At 40.3% G+C, this 22128-nt stretch overlaps 1 protein-coding gene across 4 annotated transcripts in view; it reads right to left on the reverse strand.

Moving 5' to 3' along the window:
- Positions 1–7863: 7863 nt before the first annotated feature.
- siah1 (siah E3 ubiquitin protein ligase 1) overlaps positions 7864–22128 on the reverse strand; it is a 29441-nt gene continuing 15176 nt past the window's right edge. For 2 of the 4 annotated variants that reach the window (XM_040133273.1, XM_040133274.1), the window contains 4 exons: positions 20075–20131; positions 11238–11419; positions 10268–10564; positions 7864–9663 (listed from right to left, as the gene is read on the reverse strand). In XM_040133273.1, the coding sequence (XP_039989207.1) occupies positions 9292–9663; positions 10268–10564; positions 11238–11419; positions 20075–20084 (861 nt within the window). In that variant the 5' untranslated portion in view covers positions 20085–20131 and the 3' untranslated portion in view covers positions 7864–9291. Of the gene's footprint in view, positions 9664–10267; positions 10565–11237; positions 12360–20074; positions 20132–22128 lie in introns of those variants that run through there. The other 2 variants (XM_040133277.1, XM_040133272.1) reach the window with 2 other exon arrangements.

Consider the following 22128-nt stretch of genomic DNA (forward strand, 5'->3'; position numbering starts at 1 on the left):
TGCACGTGTGTGTGCGCGTGTGTGTGTGTGTGTCTGTGTGTGAGAAAGAGAGAGAGGGATGGTTGAAGACAGTCATTGCTGTTGCAGTAGCAGGTGTGTCATCTTCCAGGAGGCTGTTTGTCATGCAGGCCTGGGACTGGTCTGTCAGCCGTTTGACTTGATCCCTCCCTTGTTTGGTGAGGAAATGTAGCGGTCTGATTAACTCTCAGCAGACGAAGAATAACATGAGACTTTGTGGCGGTGGAGCTGTGGTCTTGCCCAGGATCAGATATTTTTCACCCAGTGGGTGTTTCCTAGGGATTTTGTCTTTGCTCAAAAACCACAGCAACTCTGCTGAGTTCACTGTTAAGTTGTACATTGCTCCAATTTATGGCAACAGGCCACCATTAAACAATGACGTCTTTAGAAATGTCATGTTTTCTCTTTCAGAGCACATTCTCACATGTCCATAAATACTGAATCACATACTGTCTGTGGTAACCTGTGCATTTATCAAGTACTTTTATCCTGTTGTGTACTATAAATTAGCCCCTGGGAGCTAGTCACAGCCTGTACTTAGCTCATTGAAGAAGACCTTAATGAATCATGTGCAGGGGTGGATAGAATAACAACAGCATTTAACAATATAATGCAGTCCAGAAAAAACATTATGAAACAGATGCAACCTATCTGAATTTGGGAATGTTCTGTTTTAGTTGTGATCATCAGATAAGGATTCATTCATCTCTGTGGTAAGCGGTAACAGAACGTCCGTTGGTCCACTTGTCCATATGTCCATCAAGGCCTGTATCTATCAAACTGCTAAAAGTAAAATTTTGGAGATAAAAGTAAAACCTCTTTACTTTTACTCCTCATAAAAATAAAAACTATTTTATCAAACTTCATTTGACTTAAAAATGCTCTTAAATTTAAGAGAGTGTCAGAGGTCTCTTAAGGTGGTTAAGAGTAGATCCTAGACGAGGGCAGTACAGAAGCCTTTTCTGTCTGATGATAATAAAAATAGATAAGCTGAAGCAGTACAATAAGGAATAAAGTAGTTTTAGTCTATTGTTCGCATTCGAATATTTAATAGGATGTTACAGCAAATTTTCTTTTTTTGTATTTATCATGGGTGTAAACAAGGAAAATAAATTGGGCATTGTTTTTTTTTTTTTTTTTTTTTGCAATCACTAAATATCTTCATTGTCTGCACTCTGGTGTGCTACTAAATTCTTCTTATTTTGTGATTTCTCTGATGTACCTCGTCTACCAACAGCAAAATGTCTTGCGTCAGAATTTTGTTTCCACTTCAGCCAGTTTCTTATTATTTTATGTTATTTATATGTTTATAGATTATAAATATATTCAGTTGTTGTTGATTATTACTAGAGATTTAAAAATTTCACATAAATAAAATGAACATTGATCAATTGAGAGAAGGAGAGTGTCACTTGTCACTTGTTTTGCTCTCTCTAAATGAAATCTAATTGGCAGTAGCATTCCAAGGTTATAGTTTGATTGGCGTCCGTGAGCTCACATCTCCCTATCATGGTGTATACTGTGGGTCATACGCTGTACTAGGAGTATGTAGAATGTAATTGGGAATCAGCTAATTGGTCAGATTGTCCCCAGAGAATCCTATGTTTAAATGTATGTAATACCCTTCTTGCACCAAAATCTCCGTGTGTACACAAGAAAACTTCCATTACATTTATTGAACGACCCCCCCCCCCCCCAGGGATGGAACCATTTTAAATGCTCCAGGAGCTTTCCTCTTGTGCCACCACCAGCCCAAAATGTCAACTTTGCACACAAGATAATTCATAATCTAAGAGGTTTTAACATTTGTTGTGCACCTTTGGATTAGATTTTTTTTTTTCTTCATTTTGGGATGTAATAAATATATAAGCCTCCAGGGGCTGCTATTTAATCTTAAAGAATCTACCAAAGAAGCTCTGCAGAGGTTGAGTCTGCACACTCCTCCACTGAAACAGTCTTGTTATATGCCCGGTCGGTGCTCTTCCTGTACTTTGCCACAACATACAGTGTGTTACCTCCATGTCTAGGCTTTAACTCGTCACAACCCTCCTTGGTCACGACATAAAAACCATCACCTTAGCCAGGGTATTACAGTGTTCATATGCGGCACTTTTTCATGCTTAAGTATGTCTGCATGTCGCAGTGAGTTCACTGCAGACACACCCAATTTCATTTGAACTCCAGTATTAGGACTCCCTGTGTAAACCCTCTGGATTCAACATTACCCCTAACCACACACATTTCCCCCCTGGTGAATGGAGGACCTTAAGATACACATAATTACCCAGAGGGTGTGCTTAGCATATTGGCAGCATGTCCACTTCACATGGCAGAGTGCCCCCCACCCTTCCATTAGCTAATTTTAGATAAGGACCCCTGTGACCACATGATGGCAGGAAAGGGGAAATGTAGAAAGGGTTGACCCAAGATGTCTGGAATTATCTTGAACCCCGATTCAGATTCCAGATGACACTGTCTGGTTCTTAAGATAAAAGTATTTTAGAACTGTGAACCACATACAACGATGAAATACATAACTTAATAACCTTTTTATTCAAGATAAATGGGTCCCATGTGCTCCTTTGAGGGACGAGGAGAATCATTAGGGAGTGTGCAAAAATTATTTGTGTGTGTTTGGTGTGTATATCACTTTTTAAAAAAGAGAGGCCCTTCCCAGTGTTATCACTATTTTCTTTGACACAGAAGCAATACTAAAGAGTCTGCAGCCATGCTAGCTGCTCCGTGAGGCTGTACTTAGACATAGCCATGCTAAATGCTAACATGTTCACAAAAATAATGTTGACACGCTGATTTTTAGCAGGTAACATTAACCATAGCCACTTACAAAGTACAGCTGAGGCTGTACTTAAACAGCGAATCTCACACTTGTAATGAGATTCGCTGTGGCTTGGCTCGACTGTGGTTACACTACTCCTGTTTCATGTTGAAATCCTCTGTTAAGCACACGATTCCGTCCTTCCTCACACACAAATGTAAATCTGCTCTTTAAAAAAAAGTGCCTGAGCTCTCTCACAGGTCAGACTAAGTAGCACTTGAGTTTGGTTTGTGCTCTCTCAGATTGTTTGGTACAAATATAGTTCCATAGTCTGGCATATGACCCAGGTAAAATGGTGGATTGTCCTTTGTTACACTTTCGTTTTTGTACAGGTTAAACAAAAACATATAATGAGTAAATAAGTGAGCTTTAGAGGAGCTGGTGGGTGGATTTGATTACCTTTGGGCAGAGCCAGGCTGTTTACCCCATTTTACAGTGTTTCCTCTGTACATGTTCACCATACAGATATGACAGTGGTATCAATAAAGCGAATCTGTATTTCCCAAAATTTCAAACTATTACTTATATTAAATGTCATATCTAATACTATAACTATTTTATCTTTTTTATACAATAAATTTCCCAAAATTTCAAACTATTACTTATATTAAATGTCATATCTAATACTATAACTATTTTATCTTTTTTATACAATAAATCTCAAATCTTATTTTTTTACAAACAAAAATGACCGTCTTACAATAAGAAGCTCCCTGTACTGTTATACCCCCGTATACTACAGGTTTTCAAACAGTGGTCCACGGGCCCACTGGGCCACTGAAGGCATTGCATGGGGTCCCTGACCATGCATAGGGTCCTTGACTATGCATTGAATAATATAGCAGCAATGTAGTTTTAAACACATTTCCAGGTATTAACTATTGTTTGTGAATAATCGAAGTCATGCAAATATATAAAATTTAGAAAAACCAAGGTGACTTTCAGGATTAAAATAGTGCCTAGCCAGTCTATCATTGGAAGCCTGTACTTTGCTCATGTTGGAATGCGTCCGGAGCCAGCGACAGAGGTGGAAGGGGAACACGCTTCTGCTGCGTGCTGTTTGGCCAAAGCTTTGACATAAGAGGAACCAGGGAAACGTCAGAGGGAAAGACCAAGAAGAAAATACAGCAAGGATTACATTAAATATGGATTTACATTGACTGCTGACAAAGCAGGAGACAAGGCACCACTGCGTTTCATATGCGCATGCGGCTTTCAAATGATGCCATGAAGCCATCAAAACTATTTCCGTATCTGGAGACACATCACAGTTTCTTGAAGACCAAGCCTACTTAGTATAAGCACAAGATGTTGCTTGATTTCAAAGGCGGGGCAAACACTCATGAGAAAGAGTGCAAGGGTGAGTGAAAATACACTGAAAGCATCACATCACGGGGTGCTTAGAGTGGCACACTGCAAAAAACCCTTATGGCAGAGCAACTTATTATACTAGCAGCTACAGACGTGTAAAACCATCATAAACGAAAGATGTGCAAACAAATTAAAAAGCATCCCTTTGTCAAATAGCACAGTGGGACAACAAATTGTGGAAATGGCCAGTGACATGAAAGAGCAACTGATAGAGAAACTTAAATCAGTTCAAGGATTCTCAATTCAAACTCACAAGTTGATGGATATGACCAATGATGGGCAACTGTTGGGATTTGTGCAATACAAGGGTAGTGATGCTGTGTGTGGAATTTATTTTTTGCAAACCACTGACAGGGTGAACTAGCCTATCTCACTGATGTTTCTGAAGAGCTTAATAAGTTGATCAGCTCCATGCAAGGGAGAAATGCAAACGTCTTTCGGCTGTATTAAAAACTGGAAACATTTGTCCAAAAAAAAGGATGGAACGGTAGATAGAGTGAGAGGGGTAACCTTGCTATGTTTCCATCAGTTGGAGAATATTCGGAGAGCACTGACATTAAAGACATTTTCTGTGGCCATTTGTGGAAGCTTGTGCTTCAATTCCAAAAGTACGTCTCTGCTCTGATGAGTGGCGTTGTGACAGTAAATGGATCCTGCTCCCATTCACTGATGACGCAGCGGCAGGGTCAAGCATAACTACTGCAGAAGAGGATCAGTTCATTGAGATGTCCAAAGACTCTGTCAAGAGGCACACGTATGATACACTACCCCTTGTGAAGTTCTGGAGAAGCTGTCAGCCAAAATTTCCAGAGCTGGCAGCAAAAGCCGTAAAGTTTTTTTGTGTTTTTTTTTTACCATTATGCAACTACACACAGTTAGGTCCAGAAGTAGTTGGACATTAACACAATTTTCATAATTTTGCCTCTATACACCCCCACACTGGATTGGAAACAAGGCCATCAAGATGTGATCAAAGTGTACACTTTCAGCACTATCCAAGCGGTTTAACAGAAATATCACATTAACAGTTTAGGAATTACAGTCATTTTTATACATTATCCCTCATTTATAGAAGCTCAAAAGTAATTGGACAAGCCAACATAATTAAAAATATAAGGATTATTTTTAATACTTGGATGAAAAAAAAGAAAAATGAAATCCATTGTGGTAGTGTACAGAGGCAAAATTACAAAAATTATGTCACTATCCAAATACTTAATTACCATCTGTATCTCTATGAGAGCAGTTTTTCCACACTGGCAGGATAAGTACAGGGAAAGGTTGGAGCCAGAGAATAAGATGAGACTGTCCCCATCCACCACTGTATTGCCAAGAAGACAGACTCGGTGGAATTCGCCACGCCCAGAAATCACACTGAGAGGTAAGGAAAAAACCTAATCTCAACCCGTTCCCTCACACCCAACAACAGTGGGCCTCGGGTTGCTTTTCGGTCTGAATGGTGGTCCCTGGGTCACAATCAGTTGAAAGCCCCTGCAATAAATTGATTTAGGCTACACTATGCTTGTTTATGCAGCAGAATAAATCAAGCATCATTTCATCATCAAACAGCGTGAATTTAGTTAGTTTGAAGTGGGAGTATTGAGGTGTTTATTTGACCTTGACAGGAAGCTGAAATAGTGCATGTGGTTCATGATAAATGGCCTTCAAATGTGAATTAGCAGTCTCAACACATTCTGCCAAAGATTTGCTGAGACGGTATGTTTTCCTCTGATACAGGAACAAAGATGCACCCATTCACAAACAGCCTGGGGAACAGTGGAGAATTACCCAGCGTGTTCCTGGACTGAACACTGGCTGCCAGAAATAGTTTGTCTAACATTCAAATTCCCTCTGGCTGGGGCGTGACGCATTGACTTCCTGGTCCCAAATCTATTTCCACAGATAATGAGCAAAGTATTCATTTGCTAATTAGACACATTGCTGCGCTACAAGCGGTTCATATGACAGCGTCCTATCAGTTGTTGTCCTGTTCTGGAGCTGACCCTGACCTTTGACCTGTGTGTGGAGAGAGGTAAGAGAAAAATTACGTTTTAATTGTTGGCTATGTACGACTGACTTTCATGGCATTCATAACCAAAATATCTCACTGACAAAGGCTTTTGACTTGGATCACTCAACCCTTTAGGATTCAACAGGCTGTTTTTGGACCAAAAAAAAAAAAATGTATGAACAATTAACAATTTATCTGGTTTCATTGATCCACTTTTGGCATTTTGTGTTTTTTAAAATCAACTTTTTACAGTATTTTATTGACCCTGCGTTTTATACCATTTCTTGTTTTCATTTACATTTGCTCCAGTTTTCATTGGAAAAACACCTTGTAACCTTATAAACTCAATTTGTATAGCAATTTTCTTTACAACTACTATTATTATAACTCCTACCAAGACAGATTCAAGATGTCACAAGCAACTGCATTGTCAATCTGAAATAAGAACATTTCAATGAGCTGTCCTGGAGCTTTCGATTATGTCAGGTGGAGTTTGCCCAGTGGTCGTGGAATTGTAGATGAAGCTCAACATTAAGTGCTCAGAAAAAACATTAATTTAATCTACAATTCCATGACAACTGTGTACACGCCATCTCCTTAGGAATATTATGTGATATTGACTGAAAGCTCCTGAAACACTACTAAATGGACTTGAAAGGGGGGGTTGTTTAGTCAAGGACATTTCATGTTTTAAATGCACAAGCCTGAGAATCTAGAGACCCAATCAGAGCTTTCAGGGAAAATGTCAGCACTCTTCCTCTTCACTACCTTTGCAAGTGCACTGATCCGTTTTGTGCGTTGTAACCACCAGCTGTCAATCAGCAGAATATAGTGACACCAACAGCAGAATGTGCATCATGCCACTCGAGTGCAGGACACAAACAAAATGGGGACCTGCAGACAGAAACTGGCACTCCTCAGAGTTGGATTCAAAAACGTAGCCACAATCAGGCTCTGAGTCCTACAAAAAAAGAAATGAAGAGAAGACACCAGGTATGAAAAAGATAGATTTATTTAATGACAAATTAAAACAGAAAAAAGTCAATGAGTTGAGGGAGAGCAGCAACATTACTGAGACTCCACATGAAGAGAAAGGGAGAGACGATTGGCTTGACCTCCCTCCCTCCTCACAGACAAAAAAAGGAAAAAAAAAAAAAAAAAAAAAAAAGAAAAGACTTACCACACAAACAAAAGGACAGAGACAAATAGATGAAGAAAAACAATTCAACTGGGAAAAAGAACAGAACACAAAAAAAAAAAACACAAACCTTCAGAAGAACGACACAACTTGCTTTTTAACTACAAACACTGAAGTTTAGCCACAAGTTTTACAACTGCCTTTTCACTTTTGTTTTTAAAAGTTAATACAAAAAATGATAACTATGATAATCTCCATTTAATAATAACAATAGCAACATTGTAACGGTAGAAACTGTCCCTCATTCCTGGTTGGGTTATCAGTCAGTGGTTGAGGCCGACGCTGGCAGACAGAGCGAGGAGGCGGCAAATGAAAGAAAGCAGCGGAAAGAGGAAAAGGGAGAAAGAGCAGGCTTCTTGCCAAATGTCCATCTCTCTCTCTCTCTCTCACACACACGCGCACACACACGCGCACACATACGCGCACACATACGCGCACACATACGCGCACACCAGGAGTTTTGCTCTCCTCTCATACAAAAAAAGACAACTAAAATAATTAAAAAGAAACAGACGTAAAAATAAACCCCAAAAGAAAACCTTGAATCAACTGAAATGCAGTGTTTTTTCCTTGTGAAAAACAAACATAAAAACAAAAAAGACACCCTCTATTCCTCGGTCAAAAATGCTCCGACACACACTCAATTCATTCCCTATTACAACTGCACACACAGCCTGTAATGCAGTGTTTGTGTGGGTCAGAACACCACTGTTGTGTCCACTCCATGAAAAGAAAAATGAAGGGAATCCATGGCTGATGAAGCCGAGGGCCTTCTTAAATCCATAGAGTATGAGAGCAGAGTCTAATAACTATCAACAATGACAGTCAACTATTTAAAGAGCGTCCGATGCACAATCTTTAGCCTTGGGGTGGACCGGTGTGGACTGGAAGGAAACCAGATGAGCCTGTACGGATGTTTTACATCGCAGATGTAGATGGACATCCCTAATGCAGAACAGAGGTTCCAGTCCTGGTCAAAACTTGGTGGTTATGGATATTACAGCGATCCATGCCTATGGGTGATGGTTCCAGTCCTAGCCATCCACATCCATGTCAGTCACAGGTGAAAATAAATATCCAAATCTGTGATAAGGAGTTTTCATGGACTCTGGGTTCCGGTTTGAGCTAGTCAATACCAGCCACGACTGTGGTCCTAGCCCTACAAGTGTTGGTAGCACATGAACTGTTTGATCCAGGAGGTCTGACGGGTACTGAGGTGGATTACAGACTGAAGGGAAAACTAGATAGCTGGCTAGCTACCTAGCACTGACCAGGAGTCCGCATTGAAATATAGCTTGAGCCTTCCTCGATGTGTAGCTGTCACGGCACAGAGCTGCCCATTGGTGATCAGCCTCCAGTGTCTCACAGCAAAGGCTGGAGAGCTGTAGTGTCTGAAATGTCTGAGGATGACTGAGGGGAGAGAAACACTAAAATAAGAGTGGTGGGAAATCACTCCACGAGAGAGACGTGATCAAGAAACGAGTTTGACTGAACAGCTTCTCAGTTTGTGTCCATGTTTATGACCAAGAGAGGGTGAGACTGCATGTGCGTGCACAGGTCTCACATATATAAGTTTATATGTGTGTGTTTAGACATCTATAGCCATCACTACACAACTATGTCCTTGTGTTTATTCATTCCTCCACTCATCCATCCATCCATCCATCCATCCATCCATTCATCCATCCATCCATCCCACCCCCTGGGCCTCCACGGCTGCCCGATCAGACAGTCCAGTTCCACGTCTCTAGGGGTGAGGCAGAGAGGGGGGCGCTGTGAGGTCACAACTGATTTGACCCCCTAAAAAAATGCCCCATGACAATCTGTAACTTTTTGACCCTCGTCTCTTCAAAGTTCTTAGCACATGGAGATGGTGACGTTGATGCCGAGGTTGCCGTTTTCGGCAAAAAGCTGTGCGATGGACGTGTCGAACACCAGGCAGTCGCTGTTCATGATGGCGGTGGCGATGCCCTCGTGGATTGAGCGTGGCGTGGCCTCCCAGGTCAGGCGGCGCCGGTGCCCGTTGAGCTCCAGCCGGTAGGCGAAGTTCTCGGCCTGCTTGCGAGTACCGATGAGCTGCACAATGGCAAAGAACTGCTGGTGGCCGTCGTACTTCTCCTGCTTCTCCAGCACCAGCATGAAGTGGAAGCCGAAGCAGGACTGCATCATTACCCAGTCCACTGCGCCAGGCAGGTTGATGTCCGTGGCCAGGAACACAATGTCTTCCCCCTGGAAAAAACACACAAATTAAACAGGTTTGTTAAGGCTACAAAATAAGGACAAATCTCTCAACTTCAGAATTGTCTGAGAAGGCTTTTTAGAGCCATTAAAGACATCTACCTTCATAGAAAAACCTAACACTGCTTACTTGTGTACTTTGAGAATTTTCCAGAGTTTATCACTTGTCAGTCCCTGGTATACAGAATGTGTGGATGCTAAAATCGGAAGGGATGTTGTACCAGCATGCATGGGAAACTGATGGAAAATGCAAGCTGTTGTGATGTCTGTAGAATCACATATTCAGGACAGTGAAAGTGTGGAGCAACAGTTGCTCCTGCATATATCTTGTGCAGGAGTCTGAGTTTTGAGTTTCTCTCTCTCTCTCTCTCTCTCTCTTTTTTATTGTGTATTTTCATGGAGATAAATGCATTTATGTTTATACATTTGATGGAGCAAGTGTCATTAATATGGTTCTGTGATGTTTACATGAGCAGTTATTAAGCATTAAACAGAGGTATGTAAAATCAGGCAGAAATGGGCCCAAAGCCGCTACTGCAGAAAGATGGTACGCCTACTTTGTACAAGAAACTGAAGACCAGAGTCAGTGTCTGACCTGCAATGTGGTAATGGACTTATGCTGGTGCATCAGGTGAGGCATGACAGCGTCCAAGGAGCCCTGCCACTTGCAGGAGGCACCAGGGCAGGGGCAGGAGTACGGCCGAAACTCGCACAGCTCTTCATGCTCCGTCTTGTCGGTGTGAGGCAGGGTGACTTCGCAGCCCGAAGAGGCGTACTTGCAGGGGAAGAGGACAGAGTTGGCCACCTTCTCCATGGCCAGGTTCCTGATGGAGCCCAGAGGGCCTCGGCAGGTGGGGCAGCAGGTGAGCTTGGGCCGGCAGTTGGAGCATACCTGGAGAGACAAATAATACAAGTTTGTGTTCCCCCTCATGGGATATTTTTCTCTTAGTAGTAGTTGTTGAAATCTCTTATTTTCTGTAACCTTATTACAGAATATTTATAATATTACTGCACCTGGTTCTAATATTATGAGAAGTGGCAGAGCTCAGTACTTGAAATACGTAAATATGTATAGAATTCTCATTTAATATTTTTGCGTTATGCAATCAGCAATATTTTACAACTCAAACATTGATCTCTCAAGGTACAGCTGATTAGTATCTTGCTATTTATGAGCTCCAATGGGACTCAAGTATTAAAGTTAAAAGCCAATTCCAGTGGCCGTAACCATGATAAATACATGCCAGACCTTAAATGTTAGTTTCTCCGATACACAGTTGTGCATAGCACAAACACCCTGATAACTGTAGGACTGATAACATTATCCTGGCATGGAGGTTCTCACTGCGCTTACATGCAGTCCAACAGGCAATTATTTTGGTCTTCAAAGATCATGGTGACAATTCCTTTGACAGGATGAAAAACTGCTATACATGAATATTAATGATAAGAATCAACACTATATCAAAGGCTCCTCAAACAGCGATAATAGCCAAACTAAAAACTTTGCAGATTTAAAAATTAATGCAAATTAGATCAATGACATCTAAGATGACTGTACATACCAGGTGTCCGGACTGACACTGCAGGATTGGGGGTAGGACATAGTCGAAGCAGACAGGGCACTCAAACAGGCTGGCCAGGTCACTGTTGGAGGCTGTGGTGCCTGACAGGGTGGGCACGCGTTGGGAGGGGGGGCATTTGGAGGTTCCTGTGGGCAGCGCGGTGGCAGTCTGGCGACTCATTTCTGGTAACAAGAGGGAGGTATTGTGATAAAGTTTTAAGCAGAACCTATTGCACTGTTTCACAGATATAAAGTTTTTGTAAAAGGACATTAAGTTTGGCCAATTGTCTAGACCTCTCTTTTCAACACTTCTTACTTACTCACACATCTATGAGTTATGCCAGCTAGGTCTCTGGCTGTATACCTCTGACACTTCTACATCAAAGCTGAAGGGCAATCCACTAAGATGTGGGAAAAGAGATAATGATGACAGGCAGGCTGAGACTGACAACATTGTGAACACTGCTGAGTGCATATAGTAGGCCTATGTGGCACCGAATCTTATTGGTCATATGGTATGTTCCTGAATAAATCCTGCATTCTACAGTCATTGCAGAGGTACCAAAAAACTTTAAAACTGATATTTTACTATAACGGTGTATGAAATTACAATATGAAAACAATGTGGCAATCTGAAAAAATGTATTGTACTATAGAAAATTACTGCCCAAATCTGCAGCTTCCCTCAGCCTTACGGAACTTTATAGGGATTTTCAGATTATTGTTTACCTGCCCAGTCTGTAAATTTACTTTTTTGATTCACTGTCACTACTCTCATGTTGTTTTACACTAAACAAGGCAGCTGTTTTCAGCAAAAAACCCTCTAAAAACCCACTGGACACAACCTGCTCAGCACCAAACAGCAGACAGTCACAGTTTGATGGTGAATAAATTTCCCTCAGCAATTGGTAGAAACCAAACACAGAGCCAAGGATAGTGAATACTGAACTTACATTCACAAGGTGGTCAGAAACATGATCTGTTGAGCAAAAATGTTCACTAAGCTCATTCAAGTTGTAACCAATATTTCTGGAGACACAAAATAGTTTGTCACATACACTGATCAAAGCAGCTCAAATCTGAGACCACCACATGAGCAAACTTTCATCAATATCATCATCATCATCATCATCGTCATGTGAGAGCGCAGTTTTTCAGGCTGTGACACCCCCTCAATTTGCTTACTGATGAACAAATGTTTTGGTATGTGAAGTTTAACTTCCACCCTCCCCATTTGCTTTCACCAGTTGCTCTATTAATCTTACAGACGTGGGTACATGCTGAGCTACCCCAATTCTCATTTTATCTGCGATACTCACCATGTTTTTTTTTTTAGTTCCCCCAGCTTTAAATGTCAAGCAGAGCCAAAATCCACTGTACAGTATGTTTGCCATATACTGCATGTTTAGCCATCAACAATAACAAACATTTCATAATCAAGTATCCTGCAATAAATCTCACTGATCTACGATGTATGTATATACATTAATGTAAAAATCAATTATGATGGAATACCCAACAGCTTTACTGCCATACAGAAGCAATCAGTTTGGTCACCCACTCGTTTCAAACAATGTTAACTAGTAATTCTACTATACTTCTATATCTACTTCTAATTCTACTATAGGCTACGCAATGCCTCTAACCAGAGTAAATTTTTCTTTGGAATGCTGTCTTTGGCAGTACAGACAATGGTAAATGCAAACATTTGGGTTTATTTGGGGGGATATACCATCTCTCTATGGCTGCCAGCAACGAGCAGACAGAAACCTTACAGTTAAAAAAAAAAAAAAAAGCTGTATTTGAGGAGTGAGCAAACAACACGTCAGTATTCTCTCTGTCACCTACCATGTACAACATATCTCAGTCCCAGCAATAAGTCAGAGCTGTGCAGATTTTCTTGGTCACATACATAAAAAAAGAACAACCAGACAGTAAAGTGAACTCAGATGTGCGTGCGTGTGTGTGTAGCTGCTGTTTCCTATCATGCTGTGCAGTTGCCTTGGTAACAGGTTTGTGGTTAGGTATGGGATGGCCTGTGGAGCAAAGAAGAGAGGAGAGAAGAGGCCAGTAAAAATGATGGGCATGAGAAAAGGTATGTGTCGAGGAAGAGGGCCGGGAGGAGAGCTATTGGAGACGAAGGGAGGAAGGTGGAGGAGATGATACAAAAGGAGGGGGGAGCAGGGGAGAAGAGTGAGACAGCAAAGTTTAGAATCAAGCAGATCAAGTACATAGAAGGCGTGGACAGACAATCTGTGTGGCCTAAAAAAAAAGCTTTAAACCGAACAGGACAATGGAATGTCCAAATACAAATGCAGCAGAGTGGGTGTGGAGATTTTAAAAAATGAGGGAAGAACAGGATGGTAAGGAGGATGTCTCTCAGGTTGGTCAGATCTTTTCTGGGCAGTACAGGGGTCTGGGTGGGATGACTGTGCGTGCTTGTGTCCCCACCTACTCTGCTACCTGGCATAGTATATCCTTTTTATTGCCCCTACCACAGACAGACGGACACAGCAAAAGGATAACCAGAGCAGAGAGGAGAGAATGTTGAGAGGGGAGGATAATATATGTGGGAGGTGAAGACGGGAGGACAATCAGGTGGTGAGGTAGCACAGCAATTTGTAATCAAACAGTACAACGGCTGGTGTAGTAGTAAAATCTCCAGAAATATAATCTCTGTTAATATAAATATTAAATATATTAAGAATATGCTCTGTGTGTTACAGTATAGACCAGAATGTATTGGACATTGATCATTACATCTGACATTTTATTGATATTCAAACTCAATCATTAGGCGTGAATAGAAGAAGTTTTATGATTAATCTGAGTTAAGAAAATTATTGCTATAATACACAGTTTGGTAATATTATAGTTTTTAAAAAAAATATAGGCTAAGACACCTTGGAAATAATAGTGTGAGGACATGCCCAGACTTGCCCATGCAGGCCAGGAGAGTTGGGAGATTTCCAAGGGGTCTGACACCGTTGTTTCCAGGTAGATGTGGAAGATGTGACCAAATAGGGAAAGTCTGACACCATTATTTTCTGAAGATGTGAAGTTCATTTTTAGAAAAGTAGGTGGAGAACCCATCAGCAAGGAGGAGCAAATTTAGGGTATAAAAGACAATGTCTAGCTATGCTTTCTTCAGTTGGGTTCCAGAGCCAGCTCAGGCTTATCCCTAGTGAAAGAATAAACTCTATTGCATTGGACTCTGATCATCTCCAGTGAGTTTTTTTTTTTTTTTAACTTTTTAAGACTCCAGTAACTCATCACCTTCACTGATGTATTACAAAAGAGGTCCAGAAATACACTCTGGCCATGATATGGGCATCCTACCCTCCAACACTGGGGAAGTAACACCCACAAACAATCTGTTGCCAAAACTCTGATCATGGCTGCTCAATTTGCATAACCTAGCAGCCAATTTAAAAATTGAAATGTGTGAAATAGAAAATATTGCTGGTAGTCAGGGACAATCATAGGTGGTCTTCCGAATTCTTTCTGGTTGTTTATTCTCTATGAACATGTTTAGCATTTGTATTGGGATGTTAGATTAATGCAACATTTCGGTCCACCTCATTTTTTTTTTAAGAGAAGTGCTTTCTTCTTTTACCCCTTTCTTGATGGTGATAGCTACCTCTACTGAAAACAATCACCTTTTTAAAAAGATCCTTAGAAAAATAAAAATGATAAGACTGCTTTTTGAACACAGCATCAAAAAGCCAATAATTAGTTCCAATGTTTAAAATCCTCCTCCTCACCTGCAAAGCCCATGGTCAAGCACCATCACATCTGAAAGAGCTCATGGTACCCTATTAGCCCAATAGAACACTGCGCTCTCCGAATGCAGCCTTAATTGTGGTGCCTAGAGTCTCCAAAAATAGAAACAGAGCCTTCAGCTATCAGGATCCTCCCCTGTGGAACCATCTTCCAATTTGGGTCTGGAAGCCAGACACCCTCTCCACATTTAGGAGTAGGCTTAAAACCTTCCTTTTTGATAGGCCTAGACTTTTGGGGGAATTCCCATGATGCAACAAGCTCTCCATTTCCATCCATAATGTTCATTACTAACTAGGCTTCTCTCTCTCTCTCTCTCGTAGTTTTGTGCTTTCCCGTCTTTCTCCTCATGTTGCTTTCTGCAGGTATTTTTGCGTATGGAGTGCAGATCTGTAACGGCAAACCACCTACTGCCCCCAGTATCCTGCTTCGATTATTATTATTCCTCTATTTTGTCTGATTATAATAATTATTATTAGCCCTACTATTATAATTATTCGTTTTTTTTATTAGTCTCACTATTATTATACATCTTTATGTGTAATATGGATATTGATGTCACTCATCCGCTCAACCCAGCTGGTCGAGGCAGACAGCCGACCACCATGAGCTGGGTTCTGTTCAAGGTTTCCACCTGTTAAAAGGGAGTTTTTCCATACCACTGTAGCCAAGTGCTTGCTCATGGGGGAATGTTGGGTCTCTGTAAATATAACTATAAAGAGTACGGTCTAGACCTGCTCTATATGAAAAGTTCCCTGAGGTAAACTGTTATAATTTGGCGCTATATAAACAAAACTGAAATTGGAAGTGCCTACTAAGTTAGTCTTTCAGTGATTGTGATTTCCTCTTAACATTTGACCATTCCAAGATTTTTTGAGGGTCATCCAATTACCATGAATACCAAATATGTTGCATTCATCTACATCATCATCATTCCCTCTTACATCTATCTAGGTAGCTGGCAGCATTAGCAGCAGTCAGGGCTCCTCAGGTAAAGCTTCTCTGCATATCCACGCGTACACCCATGCCAACTGCAGAGGTACAAACTGGATCTAATGAAAGAGTATAAGTTAGTTGTCCCTATCTGCCTGTAAACACGTCTGCTGTGATGGAGATACTGTCTTAGCAGCTATTAATAGCAGTTCTTAGCCGGCTAGCATGCTAGCAGCAGCACTGAGAGCAGTGGGACCAAATTAGCTCAGGATAATTTGGGTAGCTGGAAACAGGCAGTCACTAGCTTGGCTAACCCAGCTTGAAGACAATGCTATGATCATGATTGGAAGGATAAAGTCATTCGTTGTAGACGGGTAGCTTCATGAGACATGTATAAATCTTAAATTCACTTTACCCATATAGAATATATTTAAAATAGCAGGGTTTATGGCTGCACCGCAACGGCGGGGCAAGCCCTATAAACGCGAATGTCTGTCGCTGACTGACTGAGTGATGAAGTTACACCATTGGACAGCTAAATGCCGTGTGACTGAGTGATGACATTACATCATCGGACGGCCAGCCAAGTGTTTGAGTTTGCCCATCGACCCTTGCTCTTTCAAAATGAACAGTGCTTTTGATGCTACATTTGCCCACTGTTCAGACCCTTTTATTGACTTTCTTCAAAGAAGCAACTAGTGACAAATCTAGCGACTTTTTGGACAAGCCTTTAGCTACTTTTTGTAGAAGAGAGTTGCCCGTATTGCCCCGAGTCAAGCTCCATGAACATGAATTAGCTTCTAACTTTCTCTCTGAGCGGTCATTTCACAAGTAAATATAGCCGAAATCACAGCACAGCCACTGTCTTTAACTTATGTGTATGGTGATTTTTTTCAGATTATGTCACGGTTATAAAAATCAGGATTATAGCAGTGCAGAGCAGCGGCTTGGAAATGGCTTTGAAGTGACTGCTGCTTAACATGTAGTCTTAATGGGCTGCTGTTAGTCACTATTTCATACTTGTTCCATTGTCTGACAACAGAAACAGAAAAACATGTAAATGAGAACAGCTTTCTTAGGAATTAGGCTATATTAAAATACTATTTATGTGAGCACAGAGAGTAGGAGAGAAGCAAATAGATAAAGGGCTGAAACCAGCTGAAACTAGGCAGAATTCAACTGACACTATGATGTCATGAATAAGTTAATTAGCGTATTATGTCATTTAATAACATTTAGTGACTTTTCGAGCAGGCTTTAGCTACTTTCCATTGAAAGTAGTTGTTGACAGTGGTTCCACAACAGCTTTCAACTATGTCCTCAATTTTTGCACATTAACCATACACAGCTGTGTATAGATATATCCAAGTTCGAAACTTGCACAGTATTTCTGTAGAACCTTTATTTTAGCAAGCTCAATAATTAACTTGCATAATTTGTTAAAGCACAAACTTCTCCCACTGTACCATCAACATTAACTGAATATTTGTATATATCTACTGAGATTATTCCTTTTAAAAAAATGCAAAAAAGCTACTTAATAATGTGTAACGTTATTAACATATCTTGTAAGTTTAACCTTTGCCTCCCTTCAGTTCACACTGACACTACCAGCACAACTGAAACAAGAACAACTGACCCATACCATGAACTTAAATCTGCTTATTTGTAGTGATGTGTTAAGAACATAATTAGTACATAGTTGCTATTTATGGAATCAGTGTGGAGTATTTTCCCTTTGCATAAATAAACCTTGATAAGGACCATCAACTTATCAGAAAAGTGGAGGTTATCTGCCAGCTGTATATGTGTGCTAGAGAAAGTTTGTGTGGTTTGGGTGTGGCTGATTTACCACTTTCAAACAAATGTAACACTGCAGTGCACTCTTATGATATGTGTGACTGCTTGGGATGACAAGTGTCGATGGAAGTCAGAGAGAAATTTCCAAGTGTATATCTACCAATTTTTACAGGCTGTAACAATGATGATACTAAATCATACAAAAAGAAGACACATTCCCTCTTCTTTTCTTCAGGTGAAACACAGCCTCCATAAGGTGCTGATCGTGTATGGTAATGATTAAAAGCCTAAAGTTAAGTTAATACAACATGAAGAATACTGACTGCAGCTCAGTGAGCAGAACTAATGTATGGCTAACCATACTTTACCTAAATAGATTAACACTGGACTTCAACCAGGAGGCCAGGAAAGGGGGCAGTTTTTATAGTCTTAAAGCTGAGACCAGAGTTGCCAAACCCAATCCCAGTAGGACTGTATTTAATTCAACCATGAGGGTGTCATCTATTTAGGGATAATGATATATAGTCAGCATGTGATTTGAATTCTGGCAGGGCATCATTGCTCACTGCTTTTCACTGGTGCACAGCAATCTTTGAAAAACCAGCTCAGTTGTGACTGATGTGATTAGCACATTGCTTCTGATTGGCCAAGCTATACACAGGCTCTTGGAATTTGGGAACCAAAAATGTCAACAACATGGCAGAACATGCTATGGTAGAATGGCTATTAGGCTATTCGCACACTGAAAATAGGCTTTGATCACTGATAGAAAGACATTAATCATTTTCTTTAGTAGATCAATGGTTTAAACTTTACTTCTTACAAAAATCGGCCCATCTGCCTATTGAACAGCGGCTACAATGGCTAGTTGGCAACACGTAAGGCTACAAGTAGCAACATGTCCAGCTAAAGAGACTGCGTGGGAGATAAACATAGTACCACTTGTTCAGCTGGCACATGGGGGGCTAAGAAGTGACACTGCCAAGATAAAGGCAAAGTACAGATAAGCAGAGCCCAGTACTCTTTTGTTCTAAGCAGGAGGCGCAGAAATAGCTTTCACAGTCTGAATTTACAGTTTACAAGGTTTGTGGGTTTACTTAATGTGGACACTGCAGAGAACTTGCAGCTCATTAGGGATGAGAGCATTTATAACAAAATTATACATCGAAGAAAAAGTTACAACAAGGCTATGTTGCCATACTGGACAGTTTTTACTTTTTCCTTACCTGGGCAGGTAAGCATTGATTTGGGTGGTCTGTTATAATTTAGCCTACTTTTTATGCAATTAGGGTGTTTTCCCTAATAAAAGTTGGGCTATATTCCAGAGGTTTAAACTAAGGGAAGAGTGGGAGCCAAGTGGAGGAGGCACAGAGGAAGAGGCATGAGGTAAAGATACTGTGTGAGGTTAAAGGGACAGGTGGATGCAGGTTTTCTAAAAAAAAATTTTTTTTAAAATTTAATTATTGTATTTTGGCCTGCCAATATTTCTCAAAATCTGTATCATTAATCAGTCAAATGTCAAAAAACCATCGTAGAAATAATAGAAAAAAAGATGCTCCTTATAACTGTATACCTTGCTTGATCATCATGTTTTTAAGTTTTCTTCAGCATCATTGATAGATGAAAAGCAAAAAGGAACTGCTAATTGGGTTTACTTAATTTTCCAAAATGTAAACAAATATGGGCTCAAGTTGTAGCCCTCAGAGTAACTCCCAGAGTCCATGGCAACATGATACTTCCTTTTTCATGTAAAAGTTTAATCTGTTCAAATAAGGGAAGACTAGTGTCCAAAATACTTTATAGAGAAAAATAACTCTTTAATAAATAAAATAAATAAATAAACTTGGCCAATGATACGATGATTGGGCAGCATCTAGGCTCAAGGGGGTGGAGGGAACAATGATGACAGAAAGAAGAGCAGACAAACAATGACTCGGCACTAAGTCCTCTGTGTTCAGGAGGAGTGACATAAAGGCAAAGGGGAGAGGATAAACAGTTTCCTGTTTAAGATGGAGTCCTGTATGCCCTTTTTAAACAAGAGGCAAAATGAAAGGCTATTAGCAGACAGACACATTATGTTACACACTTCTCTGTTTTGCAAAAAGAGAAAATCTTACTAGGTGCTGCCCAAGTGAAAGTAAACTGAGAGCTCCAAATCCTCAAACAGGAAATAACTCAACCGACAGCTAGGACTACAAGAAGGAGATCAGGACATAGACATGTGAAACAGTCTACTAGGAAGGCTGTCACAGAACACAACTGAAGATGGACAGGGAAACAGGTGAAGACGGAGGATAATACACTAACAGACACATAAACACCCACCTTCGTCCATAAGATTTCCAAATAAGGCTTTCGTCTTCTCTTGAAATGTGGGGACCTCTGAAAAGTGAAAAAACAAAAAAACAAAAAAAAACAAAAACAAAAACAAACAAACAAAAAAACACAGAAGGTAAACAAACATGACTGAGGAACAAAGCTGCACAGTACTGTCTGGGAATCCCACAATAACCCACAGTAACAGAAAGGAAGCAAAATACGCAGTACTCTGTAGTACACATACAGTGATGGCCTGATTGTGTCATTTTTGACAGTGGGTAGTAAACATTCTCAAGTCAGTGCACATATGAAGCTGACCTGATTTTCAAGATGACACAGTCTAATTTTTATGGCAACTATCTCCACTGTGCTAACAGGCTATAAGAGACGGGGCACGGCCTGTTTTGCACACTTCCAAAGACAGAACAATGTTCATTCAAGGCTTTTAAACCACTTACTGTCCTGCTAATGCAATGGACATTAGCATGAAACTTTCACAATCATTGATCCCTACTGTACTGTCCGTTGGCTCCACACCATTTTCCGAGCACTGTTAATTCAAATTTTATAAAGCAGATAAAGCTCCGCCTGTGTGTGTTAAAGTCTGTGGCTCCTAACTACTGGAGTTAGGATCAGAGTATGCTGATGCAAAACCTTTCCATAAGTGGCTCTCAGCTGACTAAACTCTGTTCATCAACAGAGTTTGATAAGCTTGTACAGGAATCTCACTCTGTATGAAGTCATCCTCAAAGATATTATGGATTTATTAATAGATTTTGCTCAGATGTGGACATACAGTATGTCCATTTTACCACATAACTTTTTCATTAGCCCAAAAAGATCTCAATCTCAAATTAATATATTGCATATCTGTCATTCATGCTACAAGTTAAAAGGCATTCTTAATTTGCTGTGTTTTAGCACACCTTTAAGTCTGACGATGCTTTCTCACCAAATCTGCAGCTCCTGCAAACTCTTTAAGCAAGACTATGTAACTTTTGCTGATCAGCGGCAAAAGTGGTAATTACAGGGCACTGGCGCATTGAACCCACTTTGAGTCTGAGCAGTTAAGGGTACTGGAAGCAGCATACCTCTAGAAGCTAAGAGGTCATGTACAGAAAACAAAGCCTACAGCAGTTTTTGCTAAAATGTAGATGCTAGCAGCAAGTCTCTTCGCCTCTGCAATGACATCCATACTGAGAATACCGAGCTAGCTTCTTCCTATAGCTAGCTGAAGAGATTGTACCTGCTCAACCCAAGTTATACAGTGCAACAGCCATTCTGGGCACAGATTTGGGTTGAAAGAGTATTACACTGATATTAACTATTACAAGTTAATATCAAAATGATTTTGAAGCGATTATTTTAAACTAAATTAGTTGCATAATGTTGCTTTAAAAGTTCTCTACTTAAAACATGAACAGAATCATTATTTTAAGAAAGAAAAAAAGCAAGACCTACTCTGCTTACACAACTGTAACATAACCTTGAAATACCTGTCTGATGTAGAGATCACCTCTTTAGTGATAAACACAGTTGCAATACATTGAAATTCTGATCAAGCCTTAGTGTTCAGCACATGCATTGTCAGCAGCTTGAGATCACTGTTTTGGATATGTAGGTAATTAATCCAAAACAACAAGCTGATGTGTGTAAACCATCAGAAAAAGGAGACCATTAGTTTTCCGGATCCTGCTTGCAACACTGTTGAAAACTGAAAATACTGTTTAAAAACACAACACAGACATCAAATTTAGCAGGCAAAGTATATTGTCTAAACGGTGTGTAAACAGTCAATTTGTTGTTGGAAAAATTAAAAGGATAACATAACACTAGTTTAAGAAGCACTGTGACATTCCTTCAGTTATTAAGATTCAAGCATCAGGTCAACAACTGCAAAGTTTACATGCACACAAACAGTCAAATCATGTGACTCAAGCAGTAAGTAAGGTGGAGTCCATGTAAGCTTTACACTCAAAAGTAACTGCGACTATGCTCATAGACGAAACATCTTCACAGAGGGAAATGTAGAGAATTTTAATTTCACTTACATTAAAAAG

The sequence above is a fragment of the Xiphias gladius genome, chromosome 8 (genome assembly GCF_016859285.1).
Source record: "Xiphias gladius isolate SHS-SW01 ecotype Sanya breed wild chromosome 8, ASM1685928v1, whole genome shotgun sequence".
Classification (NCBI taxonomy): Eukaryota; Metazoa; Chordata; class Actinopteri; order Istiophoriformes; family Xiphiidae; genus Xiphias; species Xiphias gladius.